The sequence below is a fragment of the Diuraphis noxia genome, unplaced genomic scaffold (assembly GCF_037042655.1).
Source record: "Diuraphis noxia isolate RWA-SAM2 unplaced genomic scaffold, SU_Dnox_SAM2 contig0004, whole genome shotgun sequence".
In the NCBI taxonomy this organism is placed as follows: domain Eukaryota; kingdom Metazoa; phylum Arthropoda; class Insecta; order Hemiptera; family Aphididae; genus Diuraphis; species Diuraphis noxia.
In genome coordinates this window covers 37790038-37817481 of record NW_028301714.1, presented here as the reverse complement: position 1 = coordinate 37817481, position 27444 = coordinate 37790038, and the positions used below count along the sequence as shown (strand labels likewise).

Below are 27444 nucleotides of genomic sequence, written 5' to 3'. Positions count from 1 at the left end.
TAGTCGTAAAAAATTGTTGAGTTACCTAAAATATTAAAAATTAAAGTCTGAGTTAGACTGCATCAGAAATTTGATATGACTTAAAATTTGAAGAAAACAAGGCTACGCTAGGAAAAATCAAGACTGCGCAGAAAGAATAAACTATATCTAATAATGACAATAAACAATAAAAATATATTTATATTATAGTTTGGTAAAGTGAATAATTTAAAAGACATGGAATGATTATGTTTAATAAAATGAGTAAAACAACAAAATAATATATATTATAATTCCTAATAAATTAAAATTTTTACATTGGACCGATAATAATAATATAATTTTTTTTCTGGGGAAAATGTTTAATCAATTTTATCACAAAATAAGAAAATATACCTTGTATATGTTTTATTTTTGTGGTTTACTAGAATATTAAGCTCAGTATATTATTCCGATGCCATGCGTTTGAAGACTAAATCCCAAGACGCAGCACACTGAAACAAAATTTATTAGTAACAATAAAATAACAATTCTAGGTTGTGCTAATACTAACATGTTGATAATACTGTATATGGCTTTCGGCTAAGGCAGTTAGCATGCTTTTAAAGTCTGCTTTTTTTTGGCACTTCCATAAACCATATTCTTGCCTAAACACATCACTACAGACATCCAATCGTTCTTGATTAGCTTCTACAGCTGAAACTAATTTTGGGATAACTTGACTCATTTTTTCTATTTTTTCCTCTTTGTCTATTTCTGATTTCGTCCAGAATGACATTAATGACTTTTCATCATTAGTTACCTAATATATAGTTCAGAGTTATAATCATTTACTAAAATATATAAAACACAATATACCCTATCTTTGTCGGCCTTTTTCTTCTCCAAATCCATAAGAGACTGTTCATACTGTATTTGCAGTGCATCTCTTTTACCTAGTGTTTCACGAACACATTCTATATAGCTAACATAATCCTTCAGTGGCTATCAAAACAAATTATTATAAATATAGTTAACTAATATTTTAGTTATATTTAATTACCTGTGCCCAATCACTTATGAAATTAGATATTAAATTATGACGTAAAGCAGAACTATTGGCAGTGATGGTATGGCCAATACGGGATAGTGCAACAGAGACAGATTGTTCATTAGATGACCATTCAATAAATGCTGCTCCAAGTTGGTGAGATTCCACACACAGTTCTAAAAATATGAAATTAGTTTAAAGTATGTAATAATAATAATGTATATAATATTTAAAAATATATTTTATTATAAATGTAAAACACAAGACAAACCTTTTCTTTCTTTGTGAATTCTCTGAGCTACTTTTTCTAACATGGATAACTTCTCAGATAAGCCATGGAGATGATTTCTAATGGGATCAAACTCAAAATCTACCTGTCTTGAATTATATGACACAGAAATGGTATTTAGACTGTTTGACATACGTCTTAGTAGTCCTGTTCCGCGTTTCTTATATGTAGTGAACTCCTAAAATAAGGATTATAAAATCAAATTTCTTATAAAACAATAAACCCTGTCAACGGTTTTGAATATTGTTTATAGCATTGAATCAACAGATTTCTTGATCATTCTTTCATATTATACATATAGTGTACATACGGTAGCATTTGCAGTCAAAAAAACTCTTAGATGTTTATCTTCCGTGAGAATAGGATGGCAAACTAAACGTGACAGAAAACGTTCTAACAATATCATACGGCATGTGACAAATTCTTTAGAATACCTATCTAACTGACCAAGAATTGTGTGTTTTGCTGGTAAAGGCTGTAAATAAAAACAATGTAAAAACTAAAATACGTTTAAAAAAAAAAAAACTCACAGGCACTATGCGATCAGGATATTCAACAGCAATGTTTTGTCTCAGCCACACAAAGTCATTGTAACGCCGACGAATAACATACTCTTTGTGTGGATAATCAGTTCTATCCGCCTAAAACAAACTAGGTCAAATACTTCAAACCAATGGGAGAGCTAACTTTACCTTAGTAGATACTCTATAAGTGATGTAAGTTTCCAATGGTTCAACAATCTTTTGTGGATTGTCAACTCGTACTTGAATGTCATGTCGAAAGTCTAATTTGAGTTGAAAATCGTTGGTGTTTGTTGGAAACGATACTAACTGAAAATCATAGTTTCAAATTAATAACTATCAGTGTACAACATAAAATGTATTTTTACTTAAAATCTCATAAAATAAATTTACCGTAGAAGCATCGCTTAGAAGAGTTTGAGGCGGTGGAGTAGCGCCCTTTTCTTCGACAGACACTTCAAGTACTGCCGAATTCTGATCGGTCATCATTTGTTCTGGTTCGGAGCTATCGGACAGCTGAAATTTATGTTTTTATTTACAATCATTGTTCGGTTTTTCGGAGAGAAAATAACAATGCTAACAATGATGAATGAATAAGACGTTCAGACTTCCCGAGGCCAGCGTAAGTATATTTCAAAAAAACCGTCCGACTTTACATGTTTAAATGTTTTATCATTATCATTTTGACATTTTCCCAAGTATTTACATGCAATTTAAACATAACCTTGAAAGTGTTATTAACGCGACATTATCAATCTACTTAATTATTGATAACTCTCAACCCCACTTGAAAACGATTCATCATTCATGCGACGAAAATTCGGTAAGAACTGTGATTCGAAAAACCATATAAAATAAAAAATATTACAATACACTAAAAAATATATATACCTATTACCCATAAAAAATAACAAAGACATAATATTATGTCATCAAAAATCGTATAGGTACCTAGGTATTTATTTATATTTTTTTGCTGTAATTATTGTTGGTAAGTGCTTGGGCGTAGTGCGAGGGCGCGCTTGTGTTTGCGTATAATAATTGTACCGCTGCTGTGTATATTAGATTTAACAACTCGCAAGTAAACAAACATTATACATTAATTGTCATTTATACTAATTATCATTATCTGTTAGATAAAACATTGCTCGATGCTGATAATCGAAACTAACAGTTACCGGAGCTATTATAATACTGTCTCTGTATAAAGACGATGACATATTACGGTAGGTATGTAGTATTTTAAAAGAAAATTGGTCATCGCAATATTCATCATTCAACGGCAATAAAATATAAATAATATTAATATCTACAATTTTTTAACCAATATTCAATGGCAATAGGGATAACAATAAAGATAAATCCACTATACAGTAATAGTGTAGTTATAAATTATAATATATCTGAGGATAAGTCTCAGAACTATTGAAAGTTTTACCCGTCGATTATAGATGCCTATATAACCTCTCGTAATGTGTTACCTATTGTACCAATTAACGAATTTATTACCAACTAATTAGGGTCGCTAACGCGATTTTATCCAATTCTACATTACTGTATAGCACTACAAAAATAATCTTTATTAGAAAGTAGTTGATTTTATTTTACTTCATATTATTAGTTATTACCATTTGATCTTGAACTAGTTAATTCATACAAATACATACGAGCTACAGTTATAGCGATAAACGGTTTTGTTTAAATAAATGTATAAAATCAACACTAATGAATAATGATTTTATTAATATATTTTTTATGATCCAAAAAATATATGGATTATGACAATAATGGGTGTAGCCTGCCACCATGTTTTATGATTTATGAAGGTGTGTCTCCACAAAAACGCATCTTAATTGCACTTTTATACTTAGCAGTATGATACTGCTAAGTTTATATTATCATTGCAAATCTTTGTATTTTATCTTGTATAATATATATTATATTATACCAGTGTACATGTTTCTTTTGATTTACAAAATATACTTTTATTACTATATCCAAATATTTCTGATTTAATAAAAAAAAGTACTATTCGCCAGGGGCCCACTATTATTTAATATCAGTTATGGGCCCAGGGCCATGCCCCCCCTGCCCCCCTTAATCCGGTCTAGCCAGTATGGGTACGTAGATTATAGACATGGTCAACTGGCGTAACTAATAAATAGGATTTTGACATTTTGATGAGATATATATATATACAGTGTGTTTCACTCAAATGGTAACACGAAATATTTCCGTTCGGTGACCTTGGATTGAATTGGGGTTTTTTCGAGGAGCTATGGAATACTAAAATACACATTTTGTGACCATTTTCGAATTTTTAATTCTTTTATTGTGCGCATGCTCAATAAAACTTACATTTTTTTAAAAGGAAACACCTAATTTCAACACCATATTTCGATAGAACTATTTTTTTTAAGCAACTTTGATACACAAACTTTTTTCCTATCTCAAAAATTGACTGAACTACAGCAATCCTAAGTTTAAACAAATAAAATTGTTGCTAAATTTTCAATGTTCTGTATTTTGACATTTTATTATTATTTTTGGTTGGAAGCAAGATAAATGGAAGGGCAGGCGTTTATAGGTTATTTAAATAAAGTTTTTTTTTTTTTTAAAGTTAAACATTTTATTTTTATAATTAAGTTTAAATTTAATTACTTATTTTTAAACATATTATTACAAATAATACAAATCACCTTATAAATTGTTCAAAGTTTTCCCCGTTGTTAAGTAAACATGATTATAAGCGGCGCTTGACTTCATCTAGAGAAGCTGCCGTTATTTGTTCCTTGGTCAGTCTTGTGCATGCTTCGGTGATATTTTGTTTTAAATGCCGAAGGTTAATTGGTGGGTCAGCATAAACTACAGTTTTTAAATGACCCCAAAGAAAAAAATCAAGTGGTGTCAAATCCGGTGAACGCGCTGGCCAAGCTATCGGTCCATTTGTTCCCATCCAATTATTTCCAAACTTCTCTTCAAGGTATTGTCTAACAACAATAACATTATGTGCCGGAGCACCATCTTGTTGAAAAAACATGTTTTCCCTAATATTTAAAGGAACATTTTCCAACATTGCTGGTAAATGGTTAGAGAGAAAATCTAAATATCTTCTTCCATTTAAGGTTCCGTCATAAAAGTAGGGCCCTATTATGGAATCTCCTAATATTCCACAACACACATTGGTTCCCCACACTGTTTGGAAATTAGTTTCAATGGCCCAATGTGGATTATTACTTGCCCAAAAACGGTTATTTTGTTTATTTATCACGCCATTATTGGTAAATTTACTTTCATCGGTCCAAAGAACATACTTTAAAAATTGAGGATTATCTTCAATTTTTACCAGTACCCATGCAATAAATAATAATCTACGTTCACTATCTCCCGCTCGAAGATGGTGAACTAAATCCGGTTTATAGGGACGAAGTTTAAATTTTTTTAAAATTGAATGTACCTTGCGTGGGTTAATTCCAACTTCATTTCCAATATGACGTATGGATGATCGTGGGTTAATTTGAACATACGCCAATACTTGTGTTTCAGTTTCTTCGTTAACTTCAGCCTGTACTTGTGGTATTTGACGACGATTACCTCTACTTCCAAATGAACCATAAGTTTGGATTTGATTTTCGAGCCTTAAAAAATAATTATGCGCCGGTTGATATCTATTGGGATATCTTTCGGCGTATAATTGTGCAGCTTGGCGAGAATTTCGATGGCATTCATTAAAAATTAATATCATATCCATTTTTTCACTATAACTAGCCATTTGTAAATTATAAATATGCGGAAATATTAAAATAAAACAATAAAAAACACCAGAATTCAATGCAAATGTATCCAATACGAACGTATTCTTGGTTTGAATAATTAAATTTTAATTATGAATTTATAACTTTCAGTGAAATAACTTAATAATCAAAAATAGGTAGGTAGTAGGTACCCATTTAATAAGATAAACGAAGGTAGGTAGTAGTGAACTACATAGTGTTATTCACTAGTCAGCCGATAAAGACGTTATAAATACAATTATTTTGTGCTATCTGATTCACAATACAATTAGAATTATTTTGAAATAATTAATTAAATTTATATTTAATTATAAAAATAAAATGTTTAACTTTATTTAAATAACCTATAAACGCCTACCCCTCCATTTATCTTGCTTCCAACCAAAAATAATAATAAAATGTCAAAATACAGAACATTGAAAATTTAGCAACAATTTTTTTGTTTGAACTTAGGATTGCTGTAGTTCAGTCAATTTTTGAGATAGGAAAAAAGTTTGTGTATCAAAGGTGCTTAAAAAAAATAGTTCTATCGAAATATGGTGTTGAAAATAGGTGTTTCCATTTAAAAAAATGTAAGTTTTATTGAGCATGCGCACAATAAAAGAATTAAAAATTCGAAAATGATCACAAAATGTGTATTTTAATATTCCATAGCTCCTCGAAAAAACCCCAATTCAATCCAAGGTCACCGAACGGAAATATTTTGTGTTACCATTTGAGTGAAACACACTGTATATATATATATATATATATATACAGGGTGTAACAGTACTATTTGACAAATATAGTAATATTTGTAATTGTATGTATTTTTTAGAGGTTCTGTGCCCGTTACCTAAACACTTGAAGCACTTCTATATACATACGAATTAGAACTCTATAAAGTCATCTAGTATTATAAATAACTTATAAAAGATTAATTACACCCTTACAAATAGGTACACAAAATAAAACAATTTTCCAATTCACCGTGGGTTGTTAATGAGTGCTATTGATAATCGAGCTCCAACCTACAACAATTATATATTCTATAATTTTATAAAATCAAAACGTATTTATAAATAAGTATAAAAGAAGAGAATAATAATTATAACAATTCCTCGATGTTCAATTGAAAGATGAGTGTATCGTTACCGCAACACGGGCATGGGAATATTGCTTTTATACATGTTTACTACCTTGATTAAAAAAAAGTTAACCAGAATATGACATCGATGTTATACAAGCGTTTGAAGTTCAAATATTCACAATATTGGACATTCAATCGTAATTTTACAATTATTACAAATTTTCATTGAATGATTTTCTAAATTTGCAAATTGTTGAAACTTAAAAGCGAATAACCATGGATAGGTATAGGTACTTGAAATTTTCATCAAATGTTTATTATATAATTTTCTATAAATGATAATATTTTCTAAATAATCACAGAAACTTCTATTTTTGAACTATTATAGACATTTAAGATTCAATTTTTTGTTATTTATTATGAATATTTGTATTCGATTAAAATTTTTTTTCTGTGTTAAAATGCTTGAAATGTATACGAAATAACCAAATTATCTAAAAAGCATTAAACAATTTTTTTTTTAAACATTCTAAATCAAAATGTTGGCGAATTATTGATATTCAAATATTTTAAATTAAGCATATAATCGATGTTTGTTATTTTATTGTGATTCAAAAACATTATTCGTGAGGATTTGAAACTTATACGATCTTTGAAAAATACAGAATTTTATACAAATCTTACGAGGAAACTTGTATTATACTTTTTAAGTTTTTTGACCGATTGAAAATTTTTTTTATCGACATTAATTTAAAACAAAAACAAAATAATAATTGTGAATTTCCTTTACCGATGACTAGCTCAACATATATGTGTCAAAATATTTTTAAAATGCATCGGTAGGTATATAATGTACATTTATTTTTCTATGATATGACGCATAACATTATATTCGTCGATTCGTTTACGTTTTTAAGTTAGCCTTGCAAGTATGGGTTTGTGGAATTATATAGGTTGTTGTTAATATAGTAAACATTTTATGGTATTTCAAAGAATATGAAAATCAAATTATAAATATACTTTTTAAATAAAAAATCATTGAATAATAATTACATTTGATAAGAATAAATCTATTTTTTTTTTTTGCTATGATTATAATTCTAAAAAAAAATTTTAACTATTATTGATATGAATATTATCATGGGCAGAATTTTCTTTTTTTAAAACACCCTCCCACCATCCCATATAAAAAATATGAGAAGTAACAATAATATTGTATTTTGAGTATTAATTTCCTGGGAATAAATGTTCGGGCTATAAACTACTAGGTTTTTACTAGGTAGTTAGGCTTGTTATATTTATTTACGTGAAATGGACATAATAATATAGTCATCAGATATCAGATATCACAATTGTAGTTTAAACGTGCAATACACAATATAATATATTATATTATGATGTGTGGCAATACACGGAAATATACATTGCTAATCATAAACAATCTGCACTCAGAAGGATCATATTATGTATTTATGATGTAATATATATAATGCATATTATTTATATATAGTATGTATTATTGGGTAGATACTACATATATATATATATATATACATCATTGTTGGATCAATACATAATATATAGGTTTAATATGTAATAAATTAACACAATTAAAATTAATACACCAGCGTCCAGCATACCTGTCTATCTGGATCTGACCAGGTTGACCGGCTAGCCATAAGTTGCGTATTAAATGGCACACATGAAAACACGACTATTACCTAAAACATATTTACCATCTATATAATATTGTCTTTCAAATACTTGGAAGCACTTCAGCAAATAATTTGACAATATTTTCAATGCAAATTTACGCAAAATTATAAAATGTCGCCATGTGGGTATACGCAGGGCTAGGTAAATGTTGTTTACTTACGTAAATGCGATAAATTAACTTTTACAAATACGGAACGTTGAGTAGATAAATAATTTTCGAGTGTACGGTTATATATATACGTGCTTATACGATTAATAAGAGAGAAAGGCGGCGGGCTATTGGTAGATAGATAGTTATTGGAAATCATCCAAAATTTTCAAAACCCAAAACAGTAAACAATTATGATATTATCTATAAACTGCAAACTGCAGTTAAAGTAGATACCTGTCAAGTTTTTTCTGTTACAGTGCGTTCACAAATCAATGATTATACATCAGAGAAATACTTTCAGTGAAATACTTATAAGAAGACATAACTAATATAAATTAGATATTTTAATTCACTAAAAAAAAATCCATTAGTTTAAAATGTATATCCTTGACTCTTGTACCTATAACCTATGTACATTATATTTATTCAGTAATAACAGAAAATTATAAGATTATAATATTTATATTTTGACGTTTTAAAATATTATATTAAAAATAGAGGATGGAAAACGTTTAAAAAAAATTGTATATTAAAAAAATAAAATAAAAACGAAAAAAAAATCACATGTTATAATAAAATTTTATTTAGCCATATATATTATGCTAGAATGCTAGATAGTAGATACCTACATGTAGTTAGTAGGTATTTATTTTTACCTTATTTATAGATAGATATAAGTTACTAACTGTTTCTGGATTTAAGATACGAGTTAAATTGTTTTTAAAAAAGCGGGTAAGTAGATGTTGCTTTGCTATACAGTAGGTTAATAGTGGGTTACTGTAATGGATAGCATTACATTTAAATTCAATGATATAATATCATTGTATACGAAAAACGATTCTGAGTTGAGATGGTTTGTCAGTCCCTAGACTGGATATGTTATAGGTACTATATTAATTATATTGTTGTTATTTAAAAAAAAACCTATATAAAATAAATTCCAAATTAATCAAATCAGATTCATTATGTACACGACTCCGGACTCACTCAGTCATTCATAGAAGGTATATACAATTTATTATAATATTATTATATTAATATAAATCATTAACGACGCATCAACTATTCAAATTAGAATACCTACTTATTAAGTTTAATTTAGAAATTTCAAGTACCTACGAATAATATTTTTAAATTACAACAATAATATACCTAACTAAAATTGTTATTCCTGTTTATTTAATATGTAATTTCATCCAAATTTGAACTTAAAAAAGCTATGTAAAAAAAATGTTGTGAGTATAGTTTTTAGATTTTTTTGTTACAGAATTAACTACTTACATGAAACCTTGTTTTAAATTTTCAATCCTTATAGCTATTAAAGTTAAACATTTTATATATTTTTAACAATTAAACAATTTGTAAATTTTCAATTAAATACATTTTGTCAAAATTTGAACTTTAAACGGTTTAAAAAAAAAACGTGCCTATGTATTTTTAATATTTTACAACTGCAATTATATCAACTTATAGAGAACCTTGTATTATATTTTGAAGTCATTTGACCCAATGAATAAAATTGTATTGACATTTGTAGAATCAAAAACTAAAAAAACGGAAAAATTAAAATGCCTATAAATAACTTAAAAATTGTTGAAATATTTTGAAAATTTTATCAAGTGTAGGAATCAATAAAATAAAATGTTAATTGTCAAACGTCAGCCAGTGGCCTTCGCTGCCGAGGCTTATTTTAATAATAAAAAAAAAAATTAAACAAATATGGTTTAAATTTCAAGTTTCTGCAGTTATTATTATTATTATTTTTTTTGATAACAATAGTCAATAAAATAAGGATATCGGTACAAGAGAGTAAATTGTGTGAATATCCAACGTTGTAATTCAAATGCACTTAAAAATTTAATTTGACTTTCCAGTAGACATTTTTTTATTTGTTAAAATTAGACAAACTCATGAAGAATCTTGTATTGAATTTTCAAATCTTAGATTTAAAAAATACATTTTTATGAATTTTTAACTCTACTAAATTTTCGTGAATTTTCCGTATTTTGTATAAATTTGAACTTTCAATGATTATTAAAAAAAGTGTGATTATGTATTTTTGATATTTTTTAGCCAACACGTAACAATATATTAGGAGACTTGTATTAAAATTTGAAGCTTTTTACCAAACGAATAAAATTTCATTGTAATTTATAAAAAAATAAACTAACAATTTTGAAAATTTTAAATGTCTTATAAATAAATAACTTTAAAAGATTTGAAATTTTGTTTTAGAGTTACACCAATATCTAAAATTGATTTTGTGTAAAAATTACCGTTTTTTCTTAATTTTTTTTTTTTGGTTTTACCGGTGTTTTTGAAAACTTGAAAATTTCAAAATTTGGTCATCCCAACGCACCAACTAGATTCATTTTCTAACCGGGAAAGCTACTGAACTTGAAAATTGAAGCATTATTTCGACAACTTATCGTGTATACAGACACAAACACAAAAAAAACTCAGAATCTAAAATTATTTTTGAAAGTAAAATTATTTAAATGTAAAATATTTAAATATTGTTTTTTGTTTTTTAATTTAGTACCTATAGATTTTATTTGTATATATAATATACTTATTACATATTGATTTAAAATACTGTACAGTGAGAAGTGACAATGATTATTTTTTGTCAGAAATCCAGATATTTAAGACAATTACCTAAATTAACCTAGTTAAAAAAATTAACTTAATAGAAAACACAAAGACTTGACAAGGTTACTGTAGGTTCTAGCAATCACAAGCTGAGAAGCGGATTTAGAAATACAATATTCTTACAAATTTATAACTATAGCTGAAGAAGCTATAATAAATATTATATATATATTCTATATCGAAGAGATCAGTAATCTGCAATGGTTTAATATTTTATAATACTGCAGCTAAAAACTATGCTTTTAAAAAGAAATTTCCAAAAATAAAAAATGTCCAGTCTTGTCCCTGCTCGCCCCGTGTGCTATAGCCATGATCAGGTGCATCCGAAAGAGTATCTCAATTAAAAGTATTTTTATATTATTTTCTGGAGAAATGCTACGAAATTAATAAAGACGAATCCAATAAATTTCAATGTATATGACATAGTTGTATCAATCTATATATGTCTATTTTTTTTTTTTTTTTTTTTTTCCTTTTTGTATCAAGAGCCAGAGAAGGAACCGCGTTAGCATTACTTCTCCTCTGACTCCCATCGTTTATTGATAACAATAACAACGACAATTATTAGTGGTGGGACAATCCCCCACTCGCTAATATTACAACAATCTTTTTACATCAACAATATTTACAACAACAATTTTTACAACAACAATTTTTACAATAACAATTTTTACAACAACAATTTTTACAACAACAATTTTTACAACAACAATTTTAACAACAACAATTTTTATAACAACATTTTTGCAACAACATTTCTTATCGCCGCACCTCCACAGCCTGGCGGACTCGCTCCTCTTCTTCTTTGCGTGAGAAGATGCGTTCGACCATTCCATAGAACAGCCGAAAGGACTCCTCCGCGTACCTTAGTATATTCAACTTTTCATCTGGGTCTGCTGGAAGCTGGTCAAATGGCGGCCCGCAAATTATATCCTGTATGTCGGCTGTACGCAGTCTGTGCCCCAGGTGAATGGACAAAGGATCACGGAGGACGTTCCAGTAGTAGCACTCAAGCAGAGTATGTTCCACCGTGTCCTCTCCGCCCCTGCACTGTAGGCACATCGGACTGGCGGCCCTGGCTCTCCTGTAGAGATATGACTGGAAACAGCCGTGTCCCGTTAGTGCCTGTGACATGTGGAACGTCAGTGGCACTAGTGGGACCGTTCTTTCCAGCCAACGTCTGATGGATGGGATGCAGGATCGGGTCCAAGACGCTTTACTGGTTGCTTCCCATCTCCGTTGCCACTCCTCTACGGTGTGGGATCTTTCCTCTCTTTTTACGGACTGCTTTGATGGCCGCGAGTCGCCAGGTGTAATGTCAGCAAGGAGTCGGGACCGGATCCTGGCCCGTTCCAGGCCGAGTAGGTCCGCAGGAACCGTGGAGGCCAGGACCAAGGAGGCCTCGTCGGAGACGGTGCGGTATGCTCGAATGGTTCTTAGCGCCGATGATCTCTGTGGACGAATCAGGTTTGTTTTGGTCCTGGCTACCGCGGCCACCCTGCTAATCCAGACAGGGGCGGCATAGAGCAACTGACTGTCGACCACAGAGCTGAGCAGCTTTCTCTTCCATTGGCATGGGCCACCGATATTGGGCATGAGCCTTGCCAGCGCAGCTGCCGTGCGTGCGGCTTTTTTGGCCACGACGTCCACGTGAGCCGCAAAGGTGAGCCTCTTATCCAGAATCACCCCAAGGTATCTGATCCTGTCGAACAGGGCTATCGGGTGTCCTCCGATTGATAGCCTCGGAGGGTTGTACGCGCGTCTCCTGGACAGGATGACGGCTTCCGTTTTTTGGTGGGCCAACTCCAGGCCGTGGTTCGTCATCCAATCGTCAATTCTCTGCAGGGTGGGGTTGACAAGATCCTCTAGCAACTGGCCCGTATAAGCCGTTCCTACGACGGCCAGATCGTCGGCGAAGCCTATGAGCTGTACCCCGGGAGGCACGTCCATTTTCAGTAGAGCGTCATATGCGACATTCCACAGAGCCGGTCCAAGAACAGATCCCTGTGGAACCCCGCACGTGACTGGCCTGGAGATCCTCTCTGCCCCGGTTAACAACACCCTGTCGGAGAGCCATGACCTGAACATCTCCACCAGGTATTCAGGCGTTTGAATGCCTCTAAGAGCAGCGTCGATTACTGGCCACCTCAAGGAGTTAAAGGCATTCTTAACATCAAGAGTCACCAGAATGCACAAACTCTTTTTGACCGGGGTGGCGGCTGCCTGAGCAGCGAGGCTCAGGACATTGGCAACTGCTGACTCGGTGCTGATGCCCTTGCGGAATCCGAACTGGTTGGGCGCTCTCCTGCTGCCTCCATGCTCGTCGAGGTGCTTCTCCAGGCGTTGGAGCAACAGCCGCTCGAGGAGCTTGCCCGTCGTATCCAACATACAGATTGGCCTGTAGCTTGATGGGGCGTCAGGGGGCTTGTCCGCGCCTTTCCTGATTAGCACTAGGCGGGCCCTTTTCCAACGTGGCGGAAACACTAGAGCGCTTAGGCAGTCGTTCATCGAGTTCAGCACTGCTTGAGTCTGAGTGGTGGCGAGGGCCCTGAGGACCTCGTTCGGGACACCCGAAGGTCCGGGAGCCTTCCCTGGAGAGAGCCTACGAGTTGCCCCTCGTAGTTCGTCAATGGTGAACTCGGGCACAATTCTCTGGAACTCCGGTACATTGCGATCCGAGTTTAATGCCTGGAATAAGTTATTTACGGCAGCCGATGGTGCCAAGTTCCAGTCGGTGACGGGGGCCGCAGGGAACAGGGAGTCTGCAATTAGGGCTTCTCTGCCTCTGGAGTCCGCTGCCGGGTTTCGGATGCCAAACTTTTTCATGACAAGCCTATACGGTCTTCCCCAGGGATCCGTGTCCACCTGAGAGCAGAGATCGGCCCAGGACTTGGTCTTGGCTTCACGTATTGCTATCCTGAGATTCCTCTTGGCTGTGGAATAGCGAAATCTGGCATCTTGTATGCCCGGGTGGTTGGCCCGCCTGAGACACGCTTGATATTGTCTACGAAGCGCCAGCGACGACCTGCGTAGCTCGGCGATAGCCTCGTTCCACCAGTACACTGGACGTCTGCCTGGGGGACCGGGTCTTGTTCTCGGCATACAGGCATCGCAGGCGCTGAGTAGAAAGTCTTCCAGTTGGTCAGCCGACGTGAGAGCCTTCACCACGCTTGGTGGCCCTGCAGGAGGTTCCAAGAGCGTGGAAGCCAGGTGGAGACTCAGGGCGTCTCCGTCGAGCTTTTTCACTGTCCATCCACGGTTGGCGCCGGGAAAAGGTTCCGGTGGTGCCGGGGCCTGGGCGGGATTGACTATGTTGAAAAGGACGTAGTTATGATCGCTCAGCGATTCAGCCTCGGATACCCTCCAATCCCTGAGTGCTACGCCCCTATAGAATGTGATATCTATGATGGAGGTAGCTGCTCCACGTCTGAACGTGGGGGCGGTACCAGAGTTTGCAAGAATAAGTCCTAGGCTGGAGGCGAGGTCAGAGAGCGCCCGGCCTCTTGGGTTGCTGGCTCTGGAGCCCCATTCGACGTGCCAAGCGTTGAAATCCCCTGCCAGTATGATGGAGACGTTACCCCTGGCTCTGATTGCATCATCGATATCACTCAAAGAGGTGATGAACTCTTGAAACGTAAGACTGGGGCGCAGGTAGCAGCTGAAGATGGTCAGATCCCTGAACGACATCCAGGCGAAGCCGTTTCCGGAGCCCCGATTGTCGTAACTGAGCTCGGTATGGCGTGATGTGCCCACGGCGGCCTTTTGGTCGTGGCTGAAGCACCAACTGTCTTCCCGGCCGTGATGGGTCGCAGGCTCGGAGATAATAAGGAAATCTGCTTCCTCTTCGTCCGCCGTCTGAACCATGAGTTGTTCCGCTGCCCAGCTCGCGTTCAGGTTGATTTGAAGAAGTCTATACATTGTGGCCGGTTTTACCTGCTGCCGACTGTTTTCTGGCGGCACATGCGCCCGAACCTGGCTTGTGGGGAATTTTCGGGAGCCCGGCGGACTCACATGCCACGCACCGATCGTCTGCTTCCACGCAATCCTTCATAGCATGTCCCTTAGCCCCGCACCTCCAGCAGGCACCGGTTCTGTCGGCTGCCTTGCAGTCCCTGGCATTGTGGCCGAACGCGTGGCATCGGAAACACCTCTCCGGAGGGAGGGTCCTTGCGCGTACGCGGCACATGGTCCACCCGATCGGGACCCTGGTGATGAGGACGGCCAAGTGCTTAGGCATCTTGGCCGTGGCAATCTGTTGACCCGAACGGGTACCCCATATCCTGACGTCGCAGATGACCTCCCTGTCAACTTTCACCGCTGCGTCGTCCTGCCCGGGGATGGCGTCGCGGAGGGCCTCTAGCACCTCTTGAGCTGTGGCGGTTGCATCGATATCAAGGACTTCCACCTCTACCTGTAGTCCGAGCTGCTGTACCTTACCGACGGAGTTACCGAGCCTGGATGACATGGCCGAAACGATGTTTTTCGCGGCAAAGGCGGAATTCGCGCCTTTCGGGAATTCAAGGAGGAGACATCCGTCACGCGTCTGCCTCATTGTGACGTTTGTCCCGATGTCTTCTCTGGATAAGCCACAGTTGCGGACCGCCAGGATCGTGTCCCGGTAAGTCTTACCTTCAGCGTTCCTAACGAGAATAGCTGGTGCCTTTTTTGAAAACCCCGACGGCTGCGAGCGGCGGGCGGCGGGGATTAGGTCTGCCGCAGTCGTTGTGGTTTTCGCTTGTTTGGAGCGCCTTCTGACGACCTTCGACCAATCTTCAGCGTCTGTTTCCATGGCAGTGTCAGCCTCGGTCTCTGGTGAGAACTGGGTGGTTGGGGCCTTCGAAGTCCGCTTACGTCGGCTGGCGGCGGCCGTTCTCGAGGCCTGGCTGTCCCAAAACCCTGGGGTAAGTTCCATATCTGTGGAGGCATCGGACGTGGTCTTCCCGCTGGAGATGCCGACCGAAGGTGGGTCGTGTCTTGGCAAGCCCACGACGTTGCCATTCTTCTCGAGAAGCGAGTCAACTGCTGTGAAAGCGTCTGCGGTACGGGTCAGAAGAAGCTCAAGGTGGGCGCGCAGCACCTCGTCGACGTTTCTATCCATCACTGCCTTAGCGCTGGATGCAACACCTATGATGATGGACCTCGCTTTGTTAAGCTTCTCCCTCAAATTGGCATTCCAATCGTGTCCGCTGGAATTCAGAGTCAGTCCGGGGCTGTCCTGGAGGGGATCTGCCACCTTAAGTTTCTTGACGGTCGGTCCGTCACTGGTAGCGGAGGACTTTTCAGAAGCTTCCGCATGGGTCAGGACTGATCGGCTGCTGGTCGACGCGTGCGACTGGTGGGTCTGGTCCATTTGACTACTATGGTCTGACATGTTGTCACCAGGGGCCGAGCCCCGGGTGCCTGGTGTGGTAGTTGACTTCTCTTCCAGTTGATGCTCCGATCCGGCTTTCTGTGAGACTGAGCGTTCAGAGCGCGGCGCACTGGGTTATATAGGGTCCCGAAGAGGCGATTCTGCGCTTGCGTGGTTGAGGGACGCTACGGTTGACTTCTAGGTGGGCCTAGCGCACGTGACCCGTTGCGGTTGGTCACGGGTGTGTCTAGGCGCACGTGAGTTGCTACGGTTGGCCAGTGGGCGTGGCTTGTCTGCACGTGATCGTTACGGCTACCGATGGGCGTGGTAAGCTTTTACAAGCACGTGACTCGTCTGGTTGGCTGGTGGGCGTGTCTGAGATGCGAGAGCACGCACGGGGGCAGGGTTAGCTGCGATACGGAGCGACCTGCTGCGATGTACGTCCGTACTGATCGGCATGCACGGCTCGACTGCCTATATATGTCTATAAGATTATTTATTTATTATAAAATTAATTAGAACAACGCACTGTAGGAGATTATATGGAATCATTTCTGCCCTAATTAGAAATTTATCATGATGATGCAATTACAACTACTGTAGTTCTATTATACATGTATAGAATAACAATTAACAACGCACTACATTAATTGAAAGCTTGAAATTATTATATCAATCAGAAACTAAAAATAATGTTAAGTATTTAACAAAATTAATTAATTATTTTTGTTGGTGTTACAGCAGGTAGACTTATAATTATTATTGTAGGCACCCGTAAAATACCTACTTATATAATTTTATTATTTTAAATACTTACCTCTAAATGACCATTTTTAGATATATTATAATATATTTGTCAATTGTCATGATATAGGCTATATTATATAGCATATCATTGATAGCATGAAATATTATAATGTAAGAAAACAATTAACTTAAGATCGTTAAATTAAGTCAACGTTAAGAATGCTAATGCTAAGCTATAAGTTAATACATTGTTTTAACAAAAATTATATCTATTTAACTCTAAAAGTTTTAAGTTATAATAATATGGAAAAAATTGAAAAATGTTAATTAAGTTGAGTTTTTTTTTTAATTTTTTCAACTGGGTCGTATATTATGTTAGTCCTTATGTGTAACCTAATTTTTTTTCCTAAATATTTTGTTAAAAAAGCATTGTACGACAATCCCCATTATTTTTGCATACAAGCTGTAATGTTTTAGGAAATTATATACGATAGAGTCAATTAAATAACCTACTATCATGTAATGTTTACTTGGTTTCTTATACAAGTTTATACCTATTTAAAATCTTTGTTCAAATACACCGAGATTAAATAAAAAATAATTAATAACAATTTTAATCAGGTTTTTGTAATCTAAACAAATTTTTCATGGGTTCTTTGTAACTTTTAAAGTTAATATTAATTTAATTTATATCACACAATAACATCATTTTGGTCAAAAAATAATTCAATCTACTGTAATAGTAAAATAAATTATTTTAAATCAAGCAATAATATTAAAAAATATATCTACTTAGTAATATATAGGCTAACAGACCATTATTGTCGCTAATAATCATTTTTCGTATAAAATAATTTACCTCTAAATTCAAATTTAAGTATTTAATAAATTTATTACAGTAATTTATTACTTGACGCTTACTTAACAACAGAGTAGCCTACCTTTTTTTCACCTATTTTCAGATTAAATATGTATATAATATTTCGATGTTATGGTTGAAAATCAATGCATTTTTTTATTTTAGAAAATATGGATAACTATTGTAATAATTATTCATGCTGTTCCAAAAACGGCATTATATTATGTGGCGTGAACAACAATATGTACATAGATAATTATATAGAACATCTAAATTCTAAATATATATATATATATATATATATATCTACACGTATCCGTAAAATTTTAGTATGTGTAATATCCTGCATATTATATATATGTATAAAAATATTACATATATTTACCATTTATGTATACTATGAGTTATTGTCTTTTGAGTACATAGTGACACACGCACACGCCAAACACACACACACACACATGTGTATATATATGATTTCACAACAAGACATGTAATTATCAAGCTACAATGTATTAATAATTAATATACATTATATACTGCCATGTTTCGTGGCCATCTTACAGCACCCAAATTTGACTTAAAATTCAGTTTATTCTTTTTATGTAGCTGGGACAGGAATATAAACAATTAAACAGCTCAATATGTTTACGTGATATGGTCGTTCTTAAAATACCAAAAAGTTATAGGCATTGGTGGCGTCAAATTAGGTAAAAAAAAACCATACGTCACAATTCCTTTCAATCCCCTATTATACTCAGTACAAATCCGAAACAATAGAAACAATATACCAAATTATTATACATATATCCACCAACGTGTATACAATATTCCTTTATTATTATTATTATTTTTATTTTTTATATACCTATAACCTATAGGCTTTATGTTTAAGGGTGAGTGGTTGTTTACAATGGTAAGGACACTATCTAAATACAAGCAGCGTTGGTTTACAGAACATTTTGAGAGTGACGAGTACATATTTTTTCTTTTATTTATTTTCTCAAGTGTGTTTTTTATAGATCAGCTAGGAAGTAGAGGAAATGCCATATTTTTAAATATTTTACAAAGGAAATTAAAAAAAATATATATTAGATATTAGATATTACATAATTCTATATATTATACATATAATACTATTATTTTCTCGTAAATAAACATATTATATTATAGTAAATTTTGCTATTCTGAGAGGACTATTGTACGCCTCGATAAACATTGATACACTTCCTATATTGTCTATTATAGTTATTAAGATTAATTTACTGCCTACCGACTTAATCATTGGCTGTATGTAAACTGCGGCAAAATTAACCTTTTTCTAAAAGTCGATATGTAAACTGCGGCAAAAAAAAAATTAAGATTATACAATTTGCGGCAAAACCGATAAGATACATTATACAAACTGCGGCAATTAATTTTATATACCTTCTATATATACTAAATTATATAAATATCGTGTATAATATGAGTTATGACATTTATTTATCTAGAGACTATTAGAGTATTAGGCGTAAAAATATAGAAAAACCAATTTTCAAAATTGAAAATTATTATTATTATTATTAAAAATTATTTTAAGAGATCTTAATGATCATATTATAATCAAAAAAAAAAAAAAAAATTGAAAAATATTATTAATATTATTAAAAAATATTTAAAAGATCGTATAGGGCTCTTATAATCAAAAAAAAAAACAAAAAAAAATTAAAAAAAAAAAATAATAATACAATAGGTACCTAATTAACATTTTGTCGTTTGTTCTTAAAACATACATTTTTTCAAAAATTCATATCTTGAAATTCGTCCATCTTCTTTCATTTTTCGCTGTTCATTAATAAATTTGTATTTTTGCGTTTTCGCTTTATTTCTTTTTTGTATTACCCCTTCTTTTACACTTCTAATTTTTATATATGTGTCAACTTGAACATCCTGTAAAGCATCTATAAATTTATATAGTGATGGATGATGATGATAAAAATACGCATTAAATTTTGAATGGAAAGATTCACATACATTATTTGTTATAACTTCTTCTTTTAATGCCCACAAAGAAGGAGGGAATAAGTCTTGCATATAAGTTTCTGTTAAATAATCGCAAAATTGTACTGTTTTATTATTAGATGGCATATCTGCAATTAAATCAAAAACAAACGAATCTTCGACTTCGTCAGGGTCAAGGAACGGGAGACCAAAAATATAATTTAAAAATTTTCCTTCATCTGTGTCTTCTTCAATGTAAAGTTTAGATAGACCCAAATTTTGTAATTTTCTAAACCACTAGTATTATCAAATGTAAAGGAACCGATATTACCGATATGTTTCGTTAAATCTTAAAAATACATTTGGATTTACCTTACCAATTTGTACGCAAGACAAATTAAACGATATACGTATATGGTAGGTATATACATAGGTATATAAAATAAATTGCCGCAGTTTGTATAATGTATCTATCGGTTTTGCCGCAGATTGTATAATCTTAATTTTTTTTTGCCGTAGTTTACATATCGACTTTTAGAAAAAGGTTAATTTTGCCGCAGTTTACCATCTCCCTAATCATTCATCGAATAAATATATTAAATGACAACCATATTTTGAATTAACTATCGATTAATATCAGAAAGAATATCTAATAGTATAAATATGCAATATAATATTTTGAATAGCACATTTACAAAAGTTTTTCAAAACTTAAGTTTAAAATTTAATTTAAAAATTAACTATTCAAGACACATAAGTGTAATATATTATAGCTATGCAGATATTTAAATATTTAATTACGTACTAACGTACATAATATTTTTAAATAATATGAGGTATCTAACTATATGTATTTCATGTTGAAATACTTATAAATGAAGATTGACTTAGACACATGACTGGTTAGTGGATATTTCTTACGCTTTACACGGTATATTATAGACTACAATGCATAATAATGAAAAGTAAATACGCCTAGCTTATACATACCATTTTCACATATTTAGAGCATTCAATGAATAATAGTACCAGCTAGCTGCTATAATACTTTTACATATAGTATACTCTTACATATTTAGTATTGGTAAGAAGTAATACTGTCAATGTCATTGTTACTTCTTAATTTTATACAAGCAATAAAATCTAAACATCTAAGGTTTAACCTCTATGTTTATTGATGATGTATAACTGTACGTGCAAGAATAGAAGATGATTAAGATATATTAAAGCGTCGAGCATACATTTTTAGTATTTTAAAGGTCAATAGGTATCAAAAATAAAGTCATAACTTTATGTAGTCTAATAACTTCTTTCATATTCCATATCGATTTATTATTTCTAAGGCATTCATGTAGCAAGTAATCTACTACGGGAAGGTGATCTCATACTAATTTATTATAAATGATTCACCACATTTGAATAGATAAAATGTATTATTAATTATTATAACTATTTTGTATTAATTATAAAGGTTTATAGAAATAATTAAGACAGTCATATAAAAAATGCACTAAAAAAACAAAAACAATTACTATAAGTTTATAAAGTATATGATATTCGAATATCGAGTTTGATATAAGCTTATTGCACAACAATATTAAAAATTGGATAAATATGTATTTGTTATTATTAACCGGTTTAAATGCTTCCACCGACCACCATGCTTCGATACGGTATCGGAGGAGTAGGAACCCTCACGCATAGGTATTAGGTACTACGAAAACGAAATAAAGGTAGGTAAATATAACTGTTGAGAAATGTTTATAAAACTTGATAGATCACAAACTATACGTCTTATGGTTAAAAGAAAAATCACTTACTATTTGAATGCCTAATATTTTTTTTTTAACATTTAGGCAAATCTATATTTATTGTAACTTTAATTTAGGTATTCAATATAATATTGTAGATAGTGTCATATAACTCATATAGATGTAAATTTTTAAATTTTAATACTGATTTTAACCAATATATTATAAACATAATTACATTTTTTTTAAATTTTCAATTAAGTTTAATTTATTTAAAAAAAAATGTTTTACATATGTTCAAATGTTATTGCTGCACGTCATTAAAATTGCTATATGTTGGAGTTAATGTCACGCGTATATACGATATACCTATAACCTCGATAGAATATATAGAAATATTATTTTTTAACGGTCTACTGTTACGAATTTATGATATTATATCAGTATATTACCTTTAGTACCTACAGTACAATAGTATGAGTATTTTTTTTATAAAAATCCTTCTTGAAAATCAAAAAACATGTACTTAGTGTAATTTATACATGCGTGCATGTATATCATAATCTGGTACATAACCAGCTGTCAGCGTGTAAATTCTTTGTAACTGTAAAGGTAGGAACCTACCTTCCTACCTAATACCTATCTCTTTAGTATAATATCATAGAGTTTACCTTCAACAGAGTGAAAGTAAAATTTAAAAAAAAACATGTATATAATAACAAGGAACAATAATAATATAATAGTTAACACACTTGATACTATAGTGTTATATAATCCAGTGAACTCTTAACGTTGTAGTTTTATCAGTCTTGATTTTTTAAACAGTCATGTGAGATCCGCTCCTTTAGAACATCGAAGCTCATAAACATATCAGTTATATTATATTATAAACCATAACATGCATACCAAACTTTATACCAGAACTATTTTTACCATATCCATCACAACATATTTGATTATAAACCATGTGGGTCTAATTATTAAAGCAGAGTCTGAAGGTAAACGTCAAAACTCATCCATCGATTTGTTTTTATTAATTTTTGTGTCGATTGAATTTTCATATATTTTTTTAATAAAACGTGTTAATTAGTTTCTAATTATGATTTTTGGCCGTCAAATATATTGGGTAAGCGTGCGATGCAATTGGTTAGAGACCATTTGTCTAGAAGACAAGAGAGGAAAAAGTCGAGAACTTCAAAACAAATTTGTTACGGTAAGATGTACATGAATATTGTAAATACCATTATAAATGTTTGGTTTGGTTAACCATATATGATATTTCATACTTATAATATCTATCTATTAGGCATATATTTTGTAAAATGTTTGTGTATTATACACCTAAACTGCGACTGATGTAAATTTAAATTATAAAGCAACTTACGTCTGACATTGTAACACAAGAACCGACGATCATTTTTTACTAAAACGACAAAAATTTAAGACTTGAACAACGGCATTCGCAAAAAATACACTGCCGCGAAACATGAATATTCGTATAACGTATACAACGACAAGCGTGCACTGTTCGTAAACTTTTGTGACGACTTGACGAGAAAAAGCACTATTAACTTGCCGCCTTAAAATAACTGCAACATGGCCGAATTATTATTCATCTCGTACGAACGACTGACGATACGTGCAACGCATATATTACAAAATGTCGCACTCTATATACATCACATATTATAAGACCCGCCGATGGGATTTTTATTTTTGCTGTTTTTTATTTTTCAACAACCATACGTCAACAACAATGTTGCAGACATGGTGGGATGCTTCCCTATACCCCGGACCAATTATTCGCCACTCATGAAATCGCCTCAGTCGCCGGATACGGTGGATACGAAATTTCTGGTTATGACCCGACAGAATCGTAGCAATCTGATTTTGGTCACGTATGGCGATCAGCACGTTTCGATGAACAACTCTAACTTCAGGCCTGAGCTACCGACGAAAATCATCATCCACGGATTCAAAGGCAGCGGACACGACAAGGTGGCAAAACTTCTAGGCAACGCGCTCCTGGACCTGGTCAGTCTGTAGACATACATACTATTATATTATATACTATATTTATAAACTTGGGCGCACGGCGTGGCTATAGATCAGTGATTTTTTCATAAGAATTAAACGCAATGTCTACCTTTTTCATCTAAACCGGTTGCACTGCTACAGGAAGACGCTAATGTGATTTTCGTGGACTGGGAAAAGGGAGCCGCCGGGCCGGGTTACGCACTAGCGGCCGCCAACACCCAGTTGATCGGACGTCAGCTGGCGATATTGATATCGGATATGGTGGCGCTGAACAGCGACCCGGCAAAAATTCACATGATCGGGTTCAGCCTCGGGGCCCACGTGGCGGGTTTCGCGGGAAAGGCGTTGAAACTGATCGACATACGCGTCGGCAGAATTACAGGTGAGCATGGGGTCTCCAGTATGTCCAGTTGGTATTATATTGAGATTTTTGAGGGACGAATTGGAGTGTATCGAAATGTATGGATTTAATAATTATACTTAGCGTTCAATAAGTTACACAACGAGTGACATAGCAACGAAACTTACACCGACTCGTATCGGACTCGGACTCGGACACGACTATATTATAACTTATAATTTATAACTATACGTTTCGATACTCATCGAATTTTCCTTCTTGAAAATCTTGCATATAATAAATCAGCTTGCGGGCGATTTGGTGCGTTCGTTATATGCAGTGTCGTATTTTGGGGGGGTGTCCTCCATGTCTTGACACCCCCCGACATTTAAAAAAAAGTCCTAATATATTGGACATTAGTGTTATCACTTATTTTATAGTATACTATTTTTATCAAATGTAAAACTTCTTGTCAATTCCTAACATATTAATTTGTTAAAAAATTAATTCAATATATTTTAACATTAGTAAATAAAACAAAAAATTTTGTTTGCGAGGTTCAATAAATGTTGACACCCCCCGAGAAATCACCCAAAATACGCCACTGGTTGTATATGTATACGTTTAGTAATATTTTGTGATCTGGTACAGGTCTGGATCCCGCGTCCCCGCTGTTCAGACAAATGTTGTCGGCCTCGCTGCCGTCACTGAGTTCAGACGACGCTGCGTTCGTTGACATAGTGCACACAGACGGCGCCAGGATATGGTCCGAGGGGTTCGGCCTGTTCAACCCGATTGGTGACGTCGACTACTTCCCGAACGGCGGTCTCGACCAGCCAGGCTGTGAACAAGTCCGCGGTTCGGTAATCTTAAGCCGGTTCGGTAAGTGGTATAAGATATATAATACTATATAGGTCACATATTATGTACTATATATATATCGAATAACGCGATTCCGGTTCATGCGTCAATAAGCGTGGTGCATTTTTAGCAAGCACGTTGTTTTTATTCGAATGTCTAGATGCAGTTTTTTTAAAAAAACATTTTCTACTCTAAACATGATTATTTTTATGAATATTTTGACTTATTTATTTATACGAATGAAATATTATCTATTGAACATTGAAACACTTATTTTTTGTCTATATTATAAGCATTTTAAATTGCTTAATAATAAGAGTAAAGTGACAAAGGATATTCAGGATATCCTGCAAATATTATTTACTGTTTAAGTGTTATGCTAATGTATATATACGAGTAAATATATATAATTATATATATATATATATATATATATATATATATATATATATATATATGTGTGTGTGTGTGTGTGTGTGTGTGTGTGTATAATAGAGGGAACGATGAACTCAAGCGTGGTATGTAATCATCTTCGGGCGTTACAGTTCTTCTTAGAAAGTCTCAAAGCTGTATCAGATCCTAATGCATGTCAGTTTACCACATTTCCATGCCCTGCTGGATGGTCAATGTTTCAAAGGGGCGAGTGTTTCCCCACAAATTGCACAGGTACCTAACCTATTATAAATTTTAATATATATTATAATATGATTCATCTCCACAAATATAATGTAATATGCATCTTCAAGATTTACGCACAGCGCACCTTCATTTATTCTTATACTTGATAATATTTTAATATGTTATTTATATTATAATGATTCGTTGGCCATTTTGAAAATTATTCATATTTTTCCGAAAAATAAAAAAATACTAGGCCATTACTATGAAACATCGATAGTTCAATAAATAATGTTCAGTTCTTCGCTTTCACGAAATAGAGATTTGTATTAACACTATTAATTATTATATATACTAATAGGAACTATTCGTACATTAATATATTAGTATGTTACTCACGAGCGACGCGTGTTAATAAGTGTGAATGTGATTTTCTTTTCGCATTTTGGTGTATTTGACACTGTGTTTTATTTTAGATTGTTATAATTTAATTAGTATGTGCCAAAAGAAATATTGGTTTAAACATATATAACTATATATTATATAAGCTAACAAACACAAAATACAAAATATTAAATAAGATGATACAAATACATTAATACACTAATAACGAAAAGTATAGTTTAGTATATATAATAATTGTTTCATAAAATTTTTCAATCACATTTTCGTAGATTCAAATTGTGTGACCATGGGTTTTGCGGCATCTCAATCGAAACTCCGCGGTCCATTGTATTTGACAACTAGAGACTCAAGTCCATTTTGCGGTAAGTGAATAAGTGATGTGACTCGTCGATTTGGTATTAACAATAAATTGTTTATGGTATATATATTTCATTCTAGGGCGACAGCTTAAGGCATCCGTTTTAATATCTCCAAAAACATCTAAACTTCGAGGTTACTTGCAAATATCGTTAGAAGATGGAGACAATACGGCAAATTTTAAGCTACGAACAAAGTAATAATTATTGCCATATTATGTTTAATTTTGGTATCAGAATGACGATTTGTATTTTGAAATTAACCAATGCAGCCGTTTTTCACGTCAGAGTTATACTTATACCAATTATACCTACCTGAATCGAATTCATATTTTTCCAGATATACGGATTATATTTCGGGCGGACTTTTAGCTGAAGGACTTTCAGTTGCTAAATATGAAAAATCTGTACAAAAATATTTAAATGTCGAGTTAAGCTTCCAATCGTTAGCTTATCAAACTGAAAACGAAAAGCATGGGCTCAACAGTAATGTCAATGTGGTTGTGGACAAGGTATCCATTTTTGACACTGAAGGAAACATGTAAGTATCTATAGTGCTTAGAATGATAATTGTTCGTGTTTTCGCTGATTTCGTTTATATTGTATATGCATTAATAAAACTATTTTGTTTTTTAGATGGTCTAATTGTACAGATAATTTGAATTTAATCCACGTGGACGGAACAACGATATACGCCCAAACGTATTCACTTTCATTATTTGCTGCTTGTTAGACGGGATGGCTAAGGACGGTCAATTATTTTTATTTTTATTTATTGGATGTATCTACTTAACGAACGACTGAAATATTGTTACATATATATTATAATACTTAACAATGTATAATATAATGGTTATATTATAAACTAATTCTAATTTAAAAAAGAAATGATTTTATACACTTTATTATGTTTATTATATACATTTATTAAACTGA

The 27444-nt window shown here is 33.7% G+C and overlaps 2 protein-coding genes and 1 pseudogene across 4 annotated transcripts; 1 reads left to right on the top strand and 2 right to left on the bottom strand.

Annotated features, from left to right (window-relative positions):
* Positions 1 to 148: 148 nt before the first annotated feature.
* On the bottom strand, positions 149 to 23492 carry LOC107169902 (sorting nexin-7-like). 3 transcript variants are annotated; one of them, XM_015519848.2, is made up of 10 exons: positions 23276 to 23395; positions 2213 to 2335; positions 1991 to 2128; positions 1829 to 1939; positions 1609 to 1773; positions 1281 to 1476; positions 1022 to 1185; positions 838 to 963; positions 533 to 781; positions 149 to 473 (listed from the first exon to the last, which is right to left on the bottom strand). In XM_015519848.2, the coding sequence occupies exons 1-10, from the start codon at positions 23306 to 23308 to the stop codon at positions 426 to 428; spliced, it is 1353 nt and encodes a 450-aa protein (XP_015375334.1). In that variant the 5' UTR covers positions 23309 to 23395; the 3' UTR covers positions 149 to 425. The 3 variants fall into 3 exon arrangements, with proteins under 3 accessions (XP_015375334.1, XP_015375335.1, XP_089081783.1); XM_015519849.2 differs by lacking the exon at positions 23276 to 23395 and adding an exon at positions 2401 to 2551; XM_089225657.1 differs by lacking the exons at positions 149 to 473; positions 533 to 781; positions 838 to 963; ... (4 more) ...; positions 1991 to 2128; positions 2213 to 2335 and adding an exon at positions 14985 to 17035 and having other exon boundaries at positions 23276 to 23492.
* On the bottom strand, positions 4515 to 5591 carry LOC149056025 (uncharacterized; annotated as a pseudogene).
* Positions 22644 to 27444, top strand: LOC107169901 (pancreatic triacylglycerol lipase-like). Its single transcript, XM_015519847.2, has 10 exons — positions 22644 to 22889; positions 22982 to 23104; positions 23657 to 23925; positions 24070 to 24310; positions 24920 to 25150; positions 25625 to 25795; positions 26422 to 26514; positions 26591 to 26705; positions 26849 to 27049; positions 27145 to 27444. The coding sequence occupies exons 1-10, from the start codon at positions 22790 to 22792 to the stop codon at positions 27239 to 27241; spliced, it is 1641 nt and encodes a 546-aa protein (XP_015375333.2). The 5' UTR covers positions 22644 to 22789; the 3' UTR covers positions 27242 to 27444.

What these genes read in the sequence shown, in the direction of transcription:
- LOC107169902 (XM_089225657.1), bottom strand. Translation starts at nt 16,572, where the DNA reads ATGTCAGACCATAGTAGTCAAATGGACCAGACCCACCAGTCGCACGCG.
- LOC107169901 (XM_015519847.2), top strand. Translation starts at nt 22,790, where the DNA reads ATGCATACCAAACTTTATACCAGAACTATTTTTACCATATCCATCACA. An exon ending in TTTCCCCACAAATTGCACAG is followed by an intron (nt 25,796 to 26,421) that starts GTACCTAACCTA and finishes ACATTTTCGTAG; the next exon opens with ATTCAAATTGTGTGACCATG. An exon ending in TTTGACACTGAAGGAAACAT is followed by an intron (nt 27,050 to 27,144) that starts GTAAGTATCTAT and finishes TTTGTTTTTTAG; the next exon opens with ATGGTCTAATTGTACAGATA.